General features: G+C 34.3%; 2 protein-coding genes across 3 annotated transcripts; both read right to left on the minus strand.

The window, feature by feature from the left end:
• Positions 1,342 to 7,746, minus strand: LOC105170650 (centrosomal protein of 83 kDa). 2 transcript variants are annotated; one of them, XM_011091506.2, is made up of 15 exons: positions 7,587 to 7,746; positions 7,411 to 7,492; positions 7,280 to 7,326; positions 7,111 to 7,200; positions 6,910 to 6,963; positions 5,255 to 5,332; positions 5,097 to 5,165; positions 4,854 to 5,009; positions 4,640 to 4,766; positions 3,177 to 3,217; positions 2,903 to 2,992; positions 2,728 to 2,832; positions 2,162 to 2,307; positions 1,673 to 1,782; positions 1,342 to 1,581 (listed from the first exon to the last, which is right to left on the minus strand). In XM_011091506.2, exons 1-15 carry the CDS (start codon positions 7,620 to 7,622, stop codon positions 1,541 to 1,543), a joined length of 1,272 nt encoding a protein of 423 aa, XP_011089808.1. In that variant the 5' UTR covers positions 7,623 to 7,746; the 3' UTR covers positions 1,342 to 1,540. The 2 variants fall into 2 exon arrangements, with proteins under 2 accessions (XP_011089808.1, XP_011089807.1); XM_011091505.2 differs by having other exon boundaries at positions 2,134 to 2,307.
• LOC105170651 (ATP-dependent zinc metalloprotease FTSH 10, mitochondrial) lies at positions 9,005 to 15,847 on the minus strand. The gene is made up of 8 exons (XM_011091507.2): positions 15,562 to 15,847; positions 15,207 to 15,459; positions 15,045 to 15,116; positions 13,434 to 13,567; positions 12,518 to 13,012; positions 11,622 to 12,389; positions 10,153 to 10,380; positions 9,005 to 9,927 (listed from the first exon to the last, which is right to left on the minus strand). The coding sequence occupies exons 1-8, from the start codon at positions 15,610 to 15,612 to the stop codon at positions 9,448 to 9,450; spliced, it is 2,481 nt and encodes an 826-aa protein (XP_011089809.1). The 5' UTR covers positions 15,613 to 15,847; the 3' UTR covers positions 9,005 to 9,447.

Here is an 18,339-nt window from a genome sequence, read left to right on the forward strand (position 1 = left end):
CATTTTTAATTCTTCATAACAAATTTTTTGATGTTGTATTTGAATTGATGCATTTAAAATTAAGAATTTCAAATTCTTACTAACAAATTGATTGAACTTCTCTAGATTATTCAATACTGAAAAAATTCAAATTCTGATGAATTTTAAATTTATTTAATATGAAGCTATTTGAAATTCTTTTTTTAAATTCTAATCATTCAACCCATACAAAACCAATTGCATGCTACAAATAATTCTGAATCCTTCAACTTTTATTTTAAATTATATTTTGTAAAGTAGGTTTCATAGATATTAGCAGTTAATTCATTATTCATGTGGTTGTGGTAACCACATAACCAAACTCATTAGTTTTTGAAAAGAAAATAAAGTAATATAAAATAAAAAGGTTTATAATAAAACCTTCCTCTAAAATTCCAACATTAAGTTTATAACCCTGACATCTAACCATCGCAAATTACATAACAAAAGTTGGTTAAATGCTCGTCGCGAAGCCGTTGCAAATTTAAGGCCATATATTTCTGCCGCAAATCCCATCGCAATTTTTTTATGTGTAATCCTCTCACTTGTATCCCTTCTTACAACATATCAACACACAAACTCTCTCTATTTATTAACCCTCAAATTATTTTATTTTTAATTTCTTATTTGCAATTAAAAAACTCAAATTTATCCTACTCAATTACATGGCCAAACAAACACTAAACGAAAGATTATCTTCGTACATTTGGGAGCTTATGTACAAACTAAGCTGGTTTTTTCAGTATACTCAAAAGCTAGAGTAATTGAGCCAATAAGAAGGAATTGTCCTTGTAAAATGATTATTTAATTCCCAGAATGACTTTTTTATTTATTTTTAATTACAGTCAATAGCTAAAAAGAGCAAGTAAATTCAACCTGGATATATAAAAATCACGTTATTCTTCTCTCCTTAAATATATACCTTGGGCCTATAAATGTAATTTCACTTGGAATATAATAACTACTAACACTGTTAATTTTTTTTCCTTTTTTACATATTTGTATATAATTTTAGTTCTAGAATCTATTATGAAAATATGTATTTTCCTATTCTAGAACACATTATTGCAATTACATATATAGATATTATTCCTTTTTTAAAAAAATAAATAAATAAATTGTGCACACATCGAACTTGCTTGACTGTTAGTATATATAATGAGGCCAAAGAGTTAATATATATATATATACACACACACATATATATGCAAATTCTTTTTCCATATCTGAAAGTACAAATTTTCTGAAAATACTTCTTAGTTATCTGAAATGATGCATTATAACAAGCACAAGTGGAAAATTAAACCAATTCATAAACCTGACTGAAAAATATCAACCCACATACCTTCCAAGGTAACAGAATTTAGAAAAGATCAAGTACCACATTTCATATAAATTAATTTTTCAGTTCTTTTCTAGCTCGATTGTCAAAATTTCAACAAATAGAACTTTAATCCAGTAAAAGTAAAAATCACTTATTTCAATGGTTATCGCACCGTCACTGAGCCATCTTGCTTCATCTTCATAAGGCCGTTCTCAATGTTCCGCAGCAAGGGCTTGTAGCTGCAAATACTCAGTATTACTAAATAAGCTAAGAACAGCGGAAACTAGCAAGAAACAATCAAACTGGAAGCACTAGAAAAGAAAACCATACAGTCGAGCAAGACCATTATACGCTTGTGTCGCTTGCTGGAGACGTGCTGAGAGCTGCAAGACCTCTCCAGATAGAGCTTCTGCTCTGCTTTGTTCTTTAGATAGCTGGCTCTGTATGAAGTGAAATAAGAAGAGGCATGAGTTGCACAAAATTGTTACAGGAACAGCTGAACAATTCACATGATCCTAATAACTGATTGTTCGTTTTACCAGCAAAAGAAAAATTTGCAAAATATACAGAACCCAGGATGCATCAGAAGAGAAAATATACAAGTATAGACCCATTCAAATGCATATTAACTTGTTATTGAAACTTTAATCTCTTAACATAAAAAGCAGGTGGAGACATGTCGAAAAAGACAAAAATACACCAGCACGATTTTAGTTTCTGTTAGGTTCAAATGGATCCTGTTCTTGCCAAAACCGGCAAGAACAGCATTAATGGAATAATCACTTACAAACCTTAAGGGAATAAAGTTCAGCTGCATACAGAGATTCAGTTGTATTATCTCCTCCGCCAGAAATATTTATAGCTCGTGAAGCTTTATCATTCAGGACAGAGAGACTGGTCTGTTCTGTACGCAAATTATCTACCATGCTACGGAGTTCCTCATTTTGCTTTAGACAAACTTTCACCTGTATCAAACACACATCAAGTTGAACTATATACCATAGCAATAGACAGATTAGTCAGAAAAGCTAACTAAAATATTTTGCTGGAATAATGAAGAATGGCAATGTTATCTCAATCAGAAGTGTGATCGTGCTGCTCTTCAGACATGCCACAAAATTCTGCTAAGAAACTTTAGATAAGGGGTACATGTAGGCAACCAAATAAAAAGGCAATGCTTCAGTCGAAGAGCTTGTAACAATGATGTGCTACAGCTTCATTTCAGCAGTCTTTAAATAATGCGGCACAGTTTCATTTCTCCACACGGAGTAAAATATAACTGGATGATAAACAGTTCAAGCGGTTCAAGTCAATGAAAGAATATAACGTTTAGTCGTTACTAGTGAATGAAGGCATGCTAAATACAATCATTAAAAACTAAGTACCTGATTCTCCCACTGCGCGACCAATCCCATCGATTCCTGATAAGCAGATGAGAGACTTGAATTTTCTTCAAATAGTCTCTCAATTTCTGAAGATTGGGAATCAATCTGTAAAAAGAAACTCAACGGAAATGAATTGCAGTTCTTGATATTAATGGGTGAAATCAAAAGCGTGTACCTCCATTAAAAGTTTTTGTCTGCTACTCTCCAATCTCTCAATAGCTACTGCCATATCATACAACTGCTTCTCAAGTCTCTCCTTGTCTTCCTGACATCGTATGAAGCAAGTGGTGAATGATTGGTAGGTTCTCCAAAATAAAATTAGTGAGACCGTTGATAGTATAGTAAGAAGAAAAGTTTCTTTCGCCACACATCACATCCAGTAGTAATACCATTGATTGGAAACAGGTATCTGCTAGCCTAAATATTTGATTAATCAAAACAATTCTCACCATTGTGAATGGTCGATGGTTTGCCTGCTCTGCTTCGCTCTCTACATCAAATAATAGAGGGAAAAGTTACAAGAAAATATAAAGGTTATACAAAACACAAGAGGTTTAAAATGCTAGGAAAACACCAGAACAAAATTGCTGCATAATAAAATGCTTTCACCAAAATAAAATTTAGTTTATAAACAAAATAAATGGTTTATAAGAAACAGAGGAGTCAACCACAATAATAAGAATGAGAATTCCCAAAACAATTTAATTAGTTCAAGAATAAACCGTTACTTATTTACGAGGATTAAATGCTATACCATGGTAATCAAGTATTACCCTGTGATAATAGTTCAAACAAATTGAAAAGTATTTAGCAACCCATATGATGGATATGCTAACTTGAATGGAGAAGAGATATAAAATTTGCTTTTTGAAGAAAATAAAACTAAAAATTAATAAATAGAGAACGGGCGAAATGACGCATTAGATAACACACCACTACATACTCGGCTAGTGGAATGGTCACATAAAAGCCAGTTGGCTGAGCAACACCAAATGGCGCCTCAACAAATGCATTCATTCCACATGATAGCTGCTGGAGTATTAGCTATCTAATCCTTTGGATTGGATTTGAACAAATGCTAGATAATAACGTATGTACAAAAGACACCATAACAGCGTTGTGACATTCTCCGTGTCATACATGCAGTACAATCTATAAATGACATTCTACTACCTGGAAATAATGTACAAACGAGTCTGCTATCAAGGTTTATTTCATATTAAACTTCTAGATGATGGTACCTATATTCTAAGAATAATCTTTAGCAAGAACAAGAACATAAAATTGCTAGGATAATTATAGGCTACATATATTGACAAGATATCGGCATGGTATGGTATGGCATGGCTATTCTAAGGCCTTTAGGCAAGGAGATCCTCTTTCACAACAACAATGCCCTAAAACACCTAAAGAGGGAGAATAAATAGCAAGGTTAATATATTGAACAGTCCAATTAATTATTTCATCTTTCCAACTTCTCGTAATATATTTGACTTAAATATCCTAAACAACATTCAAGTCCTCATAAAAGCCATGTACTTATTTTATTGCATTACGCCCCACCTTGCGCCGTTCAGCAATAATTCCACATAACGACGTCCCAGATATAATATATATATATATATATATATTTATATGCAAATATAATAGTGCAAAATCATCCAACCTTGTCATGGATCAAAGTTTCAATAATGGGGCAATTGGATCAATTTATCAAGCAACACTTCTACTAGATATTTTGTGCTTAAATAAGAACCATCAAGCTAGCTTTAGATAATTTATTCTTAAGTCAGTCCCAAAGTGAGGCTTGTTTTAGCTAGTAATATTAAATGGTTACATCCTGGTTGATAACATGATATATCAGATGTATAGGTCAGTTCATTCTAAATGTTCACTGGCAGCTGGGTGATACCTGATGCCCTTTTAGAGATAGATTCAAGTTTCTCTTCTAACTCTTGTTTCTGAATAACAAGGGCAGATGTACGGGCCTGCTCCTCCACTAACTGCTGATGCTCTTTCTGTCTCAGCATTGATTCTTGCTGTAATATCAAGAGTCATGTGGCTTATACAACTCAAATAAAGTAATCTCATGCAAAAAGCAAAAGATTATTTCCAGGCCATCTTGCCTCGAGCTTGGATCTCAAATTAGATAATTCTTTTTCCATGGCTTGCATCTGATCATCTGAATATCTTGGTGCAGTGATGCCACCTGAAGGACTGTGCATCGCCTGCTGCTGCAACAAGTTCAATTCTGCTCTTAATGCAGCTGCATCCTCCTCAGCCTAATGCAAAAGGATCATAAGCATATAAAAGAATGAGGTGTGGGAGTGTCAATGTTTGTTTAGTTAATCATGCAACTGCTGGCTTACTCTGTATTGTTCTTCTTCTGCTTCCTTTATCCGTTTCTTTAGTGTGCGAAGCTGGGCAGAAAGATCCTCCTGTACTAAATGTAAGAATTTAGGAAACAGATTATGGGGAACAGGCAATCTGTAATAAACAAGTGTATAATAATGATGAGACTTAGTACTCGTGCAACAACTGCTGCATCTTTTTCCATAGCAACATCCTTGAGAGCTTTTCTTAATGATGGTACAATGTTCTGCTCCTGAAGAGAGCAAGAAGAAAGAAATACTGTTGATTAAATGGCAACACCACCCAGAAGTCCATAAACATTGAATCTGAATCTATAGTTTGTCACTAAAAAGAGTTAAGGAACTAGAAAGCAATATCCATAACTGAAACAACTATAGTCTTGATGAACTGTGACAAGTAATTTGCTAATTTGATATAGGTGTTTCCTTACTCGAAACAAGAGAGCACTAGATCCATGGTGAAGTTGGAAGAAAAAGATGACCCCTTTTTCTTTTTCTCTTAAGCATTTTGGGGGAGGAGGGGTTTCGATAAGCTTATAAGCTCCTTACTAAAAGTTATGGAAGGCTCTCTATTTTGTGTTCCAGAAAAAAGCCTTACATGCTAAAAAGCACAAAGGCCTCAACGTACTTTTAAAATCTTAACAAACTATTTATATTTTGGCCGTTTAAATTACATGTCATTACTGATATTTTAAAGTTTATGATGTTATTTCATTCAAACACTCTAAGAACCTACTATTGCAACAAAATCCAATATCCTATACGTTCCAAAAACATGATATAGCAGCATATAAAATGTTTGGAATAAGCTTTAACCACAACCCTCTAAGTGCTCCATAATCTATACTTATTTGCAGAAAAACTTCTGAAAATTAACCAGTATGAGAAAATGCAATTCATGGCGAAAAATGACCAGACTACTCAAAGCTCAAGGCAAGATTAACAGCTAAAATTGGTTTTTACCTTTAACAAAAAGAAGAAGAAGAGGCACATTTGATGTTTGAGCCGAGCTTCAATTATAAGAGGGTTTTTGATTGAGCTTATAAGCTCCTAATCGTATCTAACAAGAGGCCCATAGGAGTTCATAAGATCTCAAAATAAGAGAGGAACTTACAAGCTCCATCTTATAGAAAGCCTCGGCGATTGGTGTTAATAAAATAAGCTCCTTTGATTTGACCATCTAAATTACATGTCATTACTAATATCTTTTAACCTAATGATCACCGTATCTAAATATTTCAACTTTATTTTTAAAATAAAATCTAGCATCTCCAAACACATTGTATAAGATGTAAAAGCATATAAAATATTTGGAATAAGTTGGACCAAAACCCTTTAAGTACTCCATAATAATTTACCACTTACCTAACAGAAAACTGACTGAAATTAAATGGTGTGAGTAAATTCTATCAGTGGTCCAAAATGGTCCAGACTACTGAAGCTCCAGGCAAGAGTGACTGCTAAAACTGGTTTTTATTCCTTAACAAACAAGGATAAGAAAGTTTCATGTTTTCAATTAACCTTGCTAAACATAAAGGAGGAATAAGTATAAGCCAGATTTTACTTTTTTAAGCACGACCTTTTCACCATACCTCATCGAGAATGGTTAAGAGATCAGACCAATCAGATCTTTATCCTCATCAAAAACTCAAAAGCATGAAAATCCTATTTCTTTTTTGCTTGGCCTGATTTTTTAACAGCCCTTACAATGACGGATGATGAGTTTATGCCTTGGTGAGGAAATGAATGCTTAAAACATATTAAACAAGACAAAAAAGTCTTAAGGGTTTCATTAGGGCACAGCAGCTACCAGATCATTTAGTCGCTTCTGCAGCATGTCGTTCTCCACCTCCTTCTTCTGAAGCTGATTACAAAGATTTGGAGACAAAAAAGAAACAATCTTCACTTCACCAGAAGAAGCATCATCTAAAATAACTGTTATTCCAGCTAAGTATCGGTATTAGCTTCAAACTAAGCTGGCGGAAAGTATAGTGCATATCAATTAAAATACCATTGAGGTTAATTTTGTGTTTGCTTCCTCAAGCTCTGCATTCCTTTGCATCGTGTCTTTCAATTGTGATACTAAACCACTAATATCATTCTGCAAAATGACAGCAAAATTGTGAACCCGGGTTCTGTAACCCCCCAGCCAAAAGTGAAAAGGAAGGAATCATAACTACCTCTGAGAGTCGATTTGCGCTCTCCGATTTCTTAATTCCCGTACCATCTATAACGAGGAGAAAAAAGAAGGAAAATTAACCAGAAATACATACATATTAGGAAAAGCAAAAGGACAAAAGAGATTTAATACCGGTAGGGGATTTTATGAGATCTGGTCCAGATGAGGCCTTGCTCAATCTCTCTGCTGCTCGCTTCTGTCGAATTTCTTCCAACTGAAAAATTCGTTTCGAGTTACCGAAAAACACAGACAGACAATTAATGGAATACGAGCACGTCTACACAGCGCAAATGAGAGAGATGCAATACCGTGCGTCGACCGAGAGATGCATGACGAGCATCCATTTCACATCCAGCACAGAGAGAGAGAGAGAGAGTTTGTTCCTTGAATTGATTAGCGATCGGCCGACCAACCGTCGATGAGGAAGACGCTTCGGGATTTTGGGCTTGTAATGGAAGGAAGGAAATTATTTGCTGCAGCAAGAGCTGCCACACCCTCGCTTGCGTGGCGACGCCATCCAATAACTCCACTGACACGTGGAATAAGAATACATGTCATTGCCACCTAGGCAACCTAGAAATTAACACACAATATACTTTATTTTTTATGCTTTTTTAAATTCAATAAGTACTACGAGGACTTGGGAGGAAAACACCTTAGCATAAACCACAACTTCGCCTTCAATAAAAAGAGTGATATCAACTTAATCAATTCACACATCGCCCAGCCCACCACGGCCTTTTTAAGAAGAACTTTTGAATATTTCAAAGGAATAATTGCTTTAAAACCTCCTCAAAATAGTTTTTCTGCAAAAACCTTTCCATATTATTTAATTTAAGTGCACTTTCCGCTTTGGTCGTTAGTCAAAGTTAACAATGTTAATTTTTATTAAAGTTAAATACAATTACCATCTCTAAAATATTCATCCTATATCACTTCTCCCAAAGTATTAAAGCTTTTAAAAACCCCTCCAACCTTCACTTTTTAAGTTTAAAATGTTCATTTTACTTTTACAAAAATTACGTTTGTAAAAAAAAAAAGAAATAGAGAGATTTTTTAAATATCAAAATCACTATTTGTCTAATTCTAATTTTACTTGTTTATCGAGCTATTTTTATATTATAATCTTAAAATACTTGAATGTTATTTTATTTTAGTTTCACTTGCTTGTAAAATCAAATTAGGAACAAGTAAAAACAAATTAAAATTAAAAAAATTATTTTTAATTTGATTTAACAAACAAATAAAATTAAAATAAAATAAGACGTAAGTACTTTAAAATTACAAAATAAAACTAAAATTTCGACAAATGTGATTTTGACATTTTAATTTTTTTTTTATTTTTTCTTACAAAACAATTCCTATAAGAATAAAATGAGCTTTTCAAACTTAAAAGTCAAAATCGGGGGATTTTTAAAAATTTTAATTACTTTAAAAAAGTAATTGATGTGTATGAATACTTCAAGAATGATAACTATATTTAACCTTTTTATTTCTTTAAGTATAATTACACTGCTTTGATATAATATAAATAGACCCCCAATAATTTAGAAGATTACACTTATTACTCCTAAAATTTGTTTGGTTTATTTATATTTATATTATTAAAAAATTACAAATCTACACCAAAAATATAATAATTAATCGCAGTTCGGAAAAAAATGGTGCTGGTGTTACCATTCATCTTAAGAATGAGGAAAAGCCAATGATTTTGGGAGAAGAGAGATGCCAAACTGTTGCTTCCCTAAATTTTTCAATGAGTTGACGCAATATATTGTTAGTCGAGAAAATGACAACTCCAAGTCGTACCAAAGCAAATGAACTATCCATTTTATGCAAAGCCACTATACAACAAGCATACATTAAGCCTCCTTTGATTCTGTATTTTCTACGATACTCCTCATCCTAACACCAACATCCACTGAAATGTGCACTTCCGACGACGGAGACTTGGAATGAGTTGATCCACTTACCTGTGTAAAGAGCAACCTCCAGAAAAGCTGGTCGAGATTGGGGCAGTTTCTTTCCAAGAAATGGCAATTATTTTTGCTTGAGGAGATGCATACATAAACAAAGATTAAAATTTATCGATGCATCTACGCTCACCCAAATAAAGATAATAAAAGGAGGAACTCTTTCTTCACCGTCAAACATGATCATCATTCAATCCTACGTGGGAACGACATCAGGCACGAGGGGTGAAGATCCGTCGTCCTCAGTTGTCCCATCTTCTGCAGTTTGCCCACTCTTTTCGTTTTCCCCTTGAAATCCTTGCTTAAATTTATCATAATTTGTCATCTCACTTGGTTTGAAAGGTCGTTCACCAAGTAGCTGGACCAAGTCCTCTTGGTAAAGTGTTTCCTTTTCCAGCAACAACTCAGCCATCTTAGCTACTTGCTCTTTGTGTTCCTGTATTAATTCGACTGTTCGTTCATATGCCTTTGAAACCCATTCGCGTACTTCAGTGTCAATAATAGCAGCTGTCTTGCTACTGTATGGCTTGCTCATCTCAAACCCATCATCCCTCTGAGGAAAAGAGAGAAGACCAACTTTCTCACTAAAACCATAGACTGCTACTTGGGCATATGTCATTTTGGTCACTTTCTCCAAATCATTCTGAGCTCCAGTTGATATTTTTCCCAACAGCACCTAACCCAGCACAGTAAAGTTCGATTAATCAAGTTTATATGTTTAACAGTTTTACAAGTAATGTGCAGGTCACAACCCAACTAGAAAGGTTATTGCTACTAAATCTTAGTTGATTTAAATAGGAAGTTCAGATGAACAAGGGAGATCATTTTGCTTTCAGCTATTTGGAGGGCGTCTGCCATTATTTAATAAAACTATGATGGTCTCTTGCGAACAAGTGGTTACCTGTTCAGCAGCACGTCCACCAAGAGTCATGCAAGTCATATCAAAAAGCTGTTCTTTGGTCATGAGAAGGTTCTCATTAGGAACATATTGCGCAAAGCCAAGTGCAGCAGTTCCACGAGGGACGATAGTGACCTTCAACAAGGGTTCTGCATGTTCTAAAAACCAGCCTACTACAGCATGACCTGATTCATGGAAGGCGACAGTACGGCGCTCAAGTTTACTAATAACCTGTTCACAAAACGGAGAAATGGAGTCATCGAACTGAGATACTGGAGTGGCAGATTTGGAAGAAAAATTTTGGGACAATTCCGAAGGAAAATTATACCGATGATTACCTAACTTACACAAACCTTGCAAAAAAAGAAAAAAATTCACATAACAAAAGTAAGTTACAACTGCAAGAGGTTTTGTGGAAATGGCACTTGACAGAAAGGAGTGGGGAGAAAACATCCACATAGCTTGCCAACTTTGAGTTAACAGCGGTGATAATGCACACCAAGTAACATTGTGAAAGAACTCAATAGGTACTTCTGGGCAAAGCTACACGTATTGTAACCATATGGTGGTATTTTTTTCTCTCGTGTGGCCTTGATTTAAACAATCAACAGAACCCAGGGAGATGGCAGGTGCTTCACCTAGGCCACGATAGATGTCTATATCGCATTTCAGAGGTCAATTGTTGATATAGATTTCTATATAGCATTTCAGAGACCAATTGTACGAATAATGTTAGACATAAATGATATTTATTATCTAGTCCATTTATGTGAAGTGAATCTCCCGAAATCAAATGGTCAAACAAAGACATTATTACCATTGTCAGCTCATGTGGACTATCCCTATAAGTATTTGAGATCCTAGGTTCAGCTACACTGGCACTCTCCATGTCTAATTCTAGAGGAAGGCATGAAACAGATGTAAACCATACATAACAAGAGAAAATATAAGCTGCTTCATGCTTTAATTTCTTCCATTTTCCATGAAATTAGCTACATAGAGAAATTCTTACATTTAATCTTACTTGGCCAAGAAAGAAAAGGAGTGCTTTAGCAGATTTCTTTCGTTCTCATTTTCCTCTATTCAACACTGAGTGAATTCCATTTCATGCTTTCCGAAATAATCAATGGTACTACAGGAAAGGAAATTGCTGCTTTTAACATGCGATTGCAAATAGGAGTAACAAGTTAATTAAGCCGATGCTTATAGAAGTTATAGATTAGTTCAATTCAAAGCATGATTACTGACATTTGTCTTTTCCTAAATGTATATGGTAAGAGACAACCAAAAGATATTTCATAGTCATTGATTCATCACATACTAAGCATAACATGCAATGCAACTACTCCACTATGTATTTATTCAGTTTCATCATATTAGGCTATTGCATGCACTGCAAATATTGGCAGCAAAACATGAAATGCTGGTGACTTTAGTTCAATGAACTGAGCAGCCTTCAGGGAATAATTTACCTTATTTTTCTTTTCAAGACCACCGATTATCCTGTCTATAGCTGCATTAAAATGTTCCATTTTCACCTGTGTTTCCTCACCCCTGGCAGCAATCAGAGCTGCTTCATTGCAAACATTTGCGATATCTGCTCCAGCAAATCCAGGAGTGAGTGCTGCTAATCTCTGAGAGTAGTATGATGGTTCATGGTCAAGTTTTATCTTCTTGAGATAGATCTGGAATATTTGGTCACGGCCTTTGATATCAGGTTTGTCTATGCTAATTTGACGGTCAAAGCGACCCGGTCTCAACAAGGCTTTGTCTAAAATATCAGGTCTATTAGTGCCAGCAAGAACAACTACACCAGAAGTAGTTCCAAATCCATCCATTTCCACAAGCAACTGATTAAGAGTGCTTTCACGCTCATCATTGGAACCAGAGAAGCCCCCACGTCCCCTTGCTCGCCCAATTGCATCAATCTCGTCGATGAATATAATACTTGGTGCACATTGCCTTGCCTCTTGAAACAAGTTTCTAACCCTTGAAGGCCCGACACCAACAAACATCTCCATAAAATCAGAACCGGATATGGTTAGAAAAGGAACACCTGATTCACCAGCAGTTGCTTTTGCTAGGAGCGTTTTACCTGTCCCAGGAGGTCCAACCAATAAAGCACCTTTAGGGATTTTGGCTCCCAGCTCCTCATACTTCTTAGGATTCTTTAAAAAGTGAACAAACTCCATAATCTCTTGCTTTGCTTCATCGCAGCCGGCAACATCTTTGAAATAAACCTGGAAATAGAAACATAAAAAAGGAAGAACTGAGATATTTAACAGGCTCCAATGTACTATGAAAATGGTCATCTGTTCAAAACAAAATGGCATCAGCTTTATTTGAGAAAACAAATTTAAGGCCAAACCTTGTTTTTTGAATTCTTATCGAACTTTGTAATGTGAGCCTTCCCAATGTTGAATATTCCCCGGGCACCCTTTCCACCAGTACCTCCAACTCCAAGTCCACCTTGCATCTTGCGGCCCATGTAGATAAGCGATCCCAATAATAAAAGAGTAGGAGCAAATCTCATCAACTCTTGGAACCAAGCCATTTCAGAAACGTAAGTAACAGGGATATAATCATGTGGATCTATCCCCAATGCTTCTTGAGCTTCTTCCAATTTTTCTTCAAATGACTCAACACTTCCAATATTAAAATAATATTTATATTGACTAGTTGCTCCTCTTGCACGGTTGTTGCTAACTGGTGCTTCAAATTCAGATCCTTTGGACGTATCATGGCTATCCTGGTTCTGCGGTGAGCCTCTTACATACACTTTAGCAACAGATTTATTGGAAACAACTATATGGTCTACCAAACCTGGTTCTAGAAGCTTGTTTTTGAACTCTTGAAAACTAATCTGCAAGGAAATAGCCCAATGAATGCCTAGCAATGAAATGAAAGGCAAAATCCCACACAGAAGATTATATATGATACAACCGCAAAAACTAAGAGAGCTAACTCTGTATGAGACTCCAAAGCTGCCAAAACACAAGACTAGCATAAGAACCAGATAGACAAAGTTCAACTAGATCAATTAAAAGCACAGGCATGGACCAAAGGTAGCAGAATGTAGTTCAATATGAGAAACTTAAAACCTTCAGCTCATAGTATTTCAGATATATGATAAAGACTTTGTGAAAGAACTCCAATAGCGGCTCATAGCAACAAGCACCTTTGGTATTAGATATCACTATCATCATTAATTGCCACAGTGATTCTTTACTGGACATAAATCAACAACATCCGGTACTTGAACTTGTAATAAGCATGTAGTATACCTGTTTCTCTTCACGTGGTGAAGATGAAAATGCAGAAAGGAATAAACCAATCACCAGCAACGGGGTCACTATATTTTGCAAATTCTTGATGAAAGTTTCATGAAAGTTTCCATGGTCATCGGTATTTCCTTCCTCTGAGATGGAATAATTTGAATTAGAAGATTACCAGAGAAATTTTCTCTATCACCTTAAGATAATCTGTGAGTCAAACAATAAATATTTATGCAAGGATAAACTTCTGATCTCAAACTCTTCTAGCAATAGTGCTGCAGATAGATAAGGGCAAAAGTACTTCACATGATTATAAGCGACTGTCACATGATTTCATAACCTTTCACCCACATATACCCATTACCCACAACATGATGTATCTTCGAAACTAATATCGTTCTCATGAGAATCCAAATTGCATGTATGTTCCTGCAGACCATTTCATTTAATTAACTAATATATATCATGTGAAGAGGAAAAAGATCCAAAAATTATGTGAAGCTAACTATAAGATTCCTTCTTGCACATGAGCTTCTATTGTAAGAGATGAAGAGGCTTTGCAACTTCTTACAGTATTGCCTACATATTTATTAATATTAAAAAGATGCATATTTCATTTAAAGAATAGATGCATAAATATATAAGGTTGTTGGTGGCCCTAAAAAATTTGAGCAACAGATGATTTGGAAGAATTTACCGCACAGGAAGGCTGGATCAGGGAAAGTAAGAGCATCTGCCACTTTCTCATTTATCGAGACAAGTTAAATCACAAAAGTTCTAGAACTTCATAAAATATTGGACACATCAGTTACTACAAGTATTAAAACCTGCTCTGAATTTAGGGTACATGTTTCTATATTCACTAGAATTTACTAGTTTAGAAAATGTCAGCTTCACTTGTGCTCTTTCGCAATGGCCAATATGCTAAATATATAAATCACATTTTACGAGTTTAAAAAGTCATCTTAACCGGTGCTCTTTCACAATGGCAGAAATGCTAAATACATAAATAGACGCCTCATTTTTATTTATCAATGTGAATATAGTTTCCAAATTTTAATTATAAATTAGGCACAATAGCACAAGAAGCAGCAAAAAGATAATAAAACCTAATGAAATCATAATATGATCACACATATGGATTTTCCTATATTTCCTAGGCCCGAAATAGTTTCTAGAGGCAAACATGCAAGTTAATAGATTTTCTTTTACCTCTCTCCTTACACTATTGGCAACGCAGTGAACCACGTTTTAAATCCATTTTGCAACAATCGTCAACATATACAATCTGAGCACAGACCTGAAAGCTTCACTCACATGCCACTGCTTTCAAGTTTCAAGGAATTGAACAATATTTTCTTTGATGAGCTGAGATTTCCACTAATTGGAGATACATCGAAAGAATGCTTGCGGGATGCCTCTATAAAATAGGTCATTGTTAAAGTGACTAATATGAAGCTTATCAATTCGGTTTATCTATCTCAACTTTACCCCAGTACTAATGGAAGAAAGACCGCAATTTGGAATGTGAGGCTTTCCTTGTTGCACTAAATCCACCATATGTTGTCTTCTATGCTAAGAATAAATAACTAAAAAATTACAGAACGGTAATGTACAAACCTTTGGACCCAGATTTCTGGTCATTTTTATTTGGATTTTCCTTCTTGTCTTTTGGATAAAAATTCTCATAATCTGACAACATAAGCAAAGAAACAGATAACAAGTCAAACTGTGTCACAAACTTTCCAAAATGACGCTATATTAACAGAAAACAGGTCTTACTCTTCTTCTTGGGCGCTTCACTGGAGTAAAATCTACGAATTCTGGGATTTGCAGCAAAGTAGCTAAAATCTGATAAATAACCCCTAGGAACCGATCCTTTGCCACCTCCAACTGAGGTCAAATAACCCCTCAGAAACCCTAGGTTCCCTTCAAATTGATTAACACTGCCACTCGTACTATTTACATTCGGGGATCCAATGTTTTCCTTATTCCATGCGAAGGACCTCCCCTTACTAGCCCCATTAATATTATTCTGCAAATTCCGAAACCAGAGAAGATAATTGAAAACATTAAATTAAATCTAGAGCGACAGGCATACACATCGACATGAACATAGACATCCGTAATGGCTTACCCGGAAACGAGAGGAACGAGTTAATGAGGTGCGAATTCTTGAAAAGATCATCCTCGCAACTCCAATGACTTGTACCAACGAGGATACAATTTATTCTTCAGTTTTTCTTGTGGGATTTTTGAGAGGTTTATCAATAAAACAAAAATGAAATTACGGTGATTGAATTGAGAAACGAATTCTGGAATTTAGGGTTTTGCCTAATGTTGAACCAAAAAACTGATTCGAAGATATTTTGGGGCTATAAACTCTTAAAAGTTGGTGGTATGAGAAAATAGTGGGCTGTCAAATGCGTGTCCAAGAATCCAATACTTGGGAAACAAGACAGGAAATGAAAACGGGTCGGGTCACTACTCTGTCTTTATTTACCCAAAAAAGAAAAGGAAAATTTAATTGATCGAGGAAAAGAAAAAGGATAATTAACGGCATAACTTGAAAATAATTAAATTACAAATTCTCTTTTTTTATTATATCTCATGCGTACCGGAGTCCATAACACTGTATTTTAAAGTGTTAGTGTATATATATATTTAATTTTAATATTTAAATTAAATCACATTATAATAATAAAATTTTGAGAAAGTACAATTTTATTGATTATAAACATGTTACAATTCCTTTTAATCCAAGTATCCACTTATTTTCTATTGAAAATGATGATGACGTGATAAATCAAAAGGAGTATGCTAGCTTAATTGAAAGCTTGAGATGTGCGACTGATTGCAATCGATCTGATATTGTCTATGTTGTAGGAGTACTTAGCAGGTTTACAAGCAAACCATGTATTGACCATTGACATGCTATAATAAGAGTTATTAGATATTTATTTTGTACAATAAAATTATGGCTTGTTTATAAAAAATATCCTATTGTACTATTAAGGTTTTTCTTATGCTGATTAGAACACCTTATAAAGTGATTCATGTTCTACCATTGGTTATATTTTTATTTTGGTGGGCTGCTATTTGTTGGAAGTCTAAAAAGCAAACATTATTGCTAACTCTATCATGGAGGCAGAACTTATTGCTTTAACTTGGCTAGTGAAGAAGCAAATTGGTTGAGAGGTTTATTATTTCAAATTTCATATTTAAAAAATCAATTGCTCCAATTTTAATTCATTGTGAAAGCACCGTGTTATTGGTAGAGTACAAAACCGTTATTATAATGTTAAATCCAGACCTATAAGAAGAAAACACAGTATTGTGAAACATACTTGGTAAGTGGTAATATCAATGTTGATTGTGTTAAATCTTGTGATAATCTTGCAGGTCCATTAACCAAGACCTTGGCAAGAGAAAGAGTCTGGAACACATCGAGGGGATGGGGTTAAAACCCATACAATCATAAGTCATGTATGAGGAAACCCAATTTATGGACTAGAGATCCTATAACCAGGTTCAGTGGAAAAAACGAATTATATGATGACTTGTTTTGAAATGCACCGTCTTATTTTAATTTTTTTTCATCCCTATGATGTGAGTGCATTTATCCTGTAATAATTTGTGGAGGTTGAGTTTATTAACTCTTAATGAAGATTTGTAGCTCAAATGAGTCGTGTGTTAGAATTACAAGAGTGCCCTTAATAGATTTCACCTATACGAGTGTGGAAGTAGGTTGCTTCCTATGATAATTGAGCTTATTCTAAAAAACATCATGAAAATTGGGATAACACATGACCGTAATGTGTTGGCTAATAAAGCTCATGTCAACACCTTGACTGTTATGTGTATGCAGTGATACTTTATTTCCGCGAAGCAGTTATAGTTCAAGTTTAAAATCAGTATTGACTCTGGAGTAGAGGTTACTGTTTCACTAAGTGGGGCACCTTCATTATGCATAATAGTCTCCCTTCAACTAGTATACTCTCTTTAATTTTAATATTAAAATGAGTAGGGGATCGTTAGTAGTATATATATATATATTGCATTTTAATATTTAAATTAAAATGTATGTCTCTTCATATTCCTCCCATTGAAGTTGAGGTTACTGGATATTTATGTTCATAATGTTTGTAATAATCTATCTTCAATACCATCATCCCACTTCTACATACACTCTAAGGGGAGGGCTTAAATAAATAGTTTCGGTACATATTATTGACAATTAAATTGATCTTTTTTTTTAGAGAAATTATTAAATTGATCCTATAAAATACAAAAATTAACAAAAGAATTAATTTTTTCATGTGTTTTCTTATTTTACTCCTTCAAAGTTCAAAATGATTTCTTAAACCACGTTTTTCAAGTAAATAGCTTAATGTAATTCACTTTTTGCATTTTATTAAATTAATTTAGCATAATAAAATTATTTAGACTATGCTGTGTGCCGACTGCTAGAGCTATAATTACTAGGGATAATTACACTCCCTTCATTTGAGGTTTAGTGTAATTACACGTACGTAAAACTTCTGTAATTTTGAAATTACATTTAACACCCCCAAAATTTACTTGCATCTAATAAATAAGTTCATTTGTCAGTCAAAATTCATCGAAAATTGCCCTTAACTGTACTTTCTTTTACAAAATGACCATATTTTTTTATTAATTAATTTTGACGATAATTTATCATTCACACACAATTAAAGTGAACTTATTTTACTAATTTGATTATTTATTAATTTTATCTTTATTTTTTCATTTAACTAAAAAATACAATAAAAATTTAAATAATGCATAGAAATCGAGTTTTCTTCATTTACTAGTTTAAATAAAATATCCAAACAAAGTATCAAATTTATTAAAAATCCAAACAATAAATTATTCTGTAAGAAAATTTTCTTCT

Source organism: Sesamum indicum, linkage group LG9, assembly GCF_000512975.1.
Source record: "Sesamum indicum cultivar Zhongzhi No. 13 linkage group LG9, S_indicum_v1.0, whole genome shotgun sequence".
Classification (NCBI taxonomy): domain Eukaryota; kingdom Viridiplantae; phylum Streptophyta; class Magnoliopsida; order Lamiales; family Pedaliaceae; genus Sesamum; species Sesamum indicum.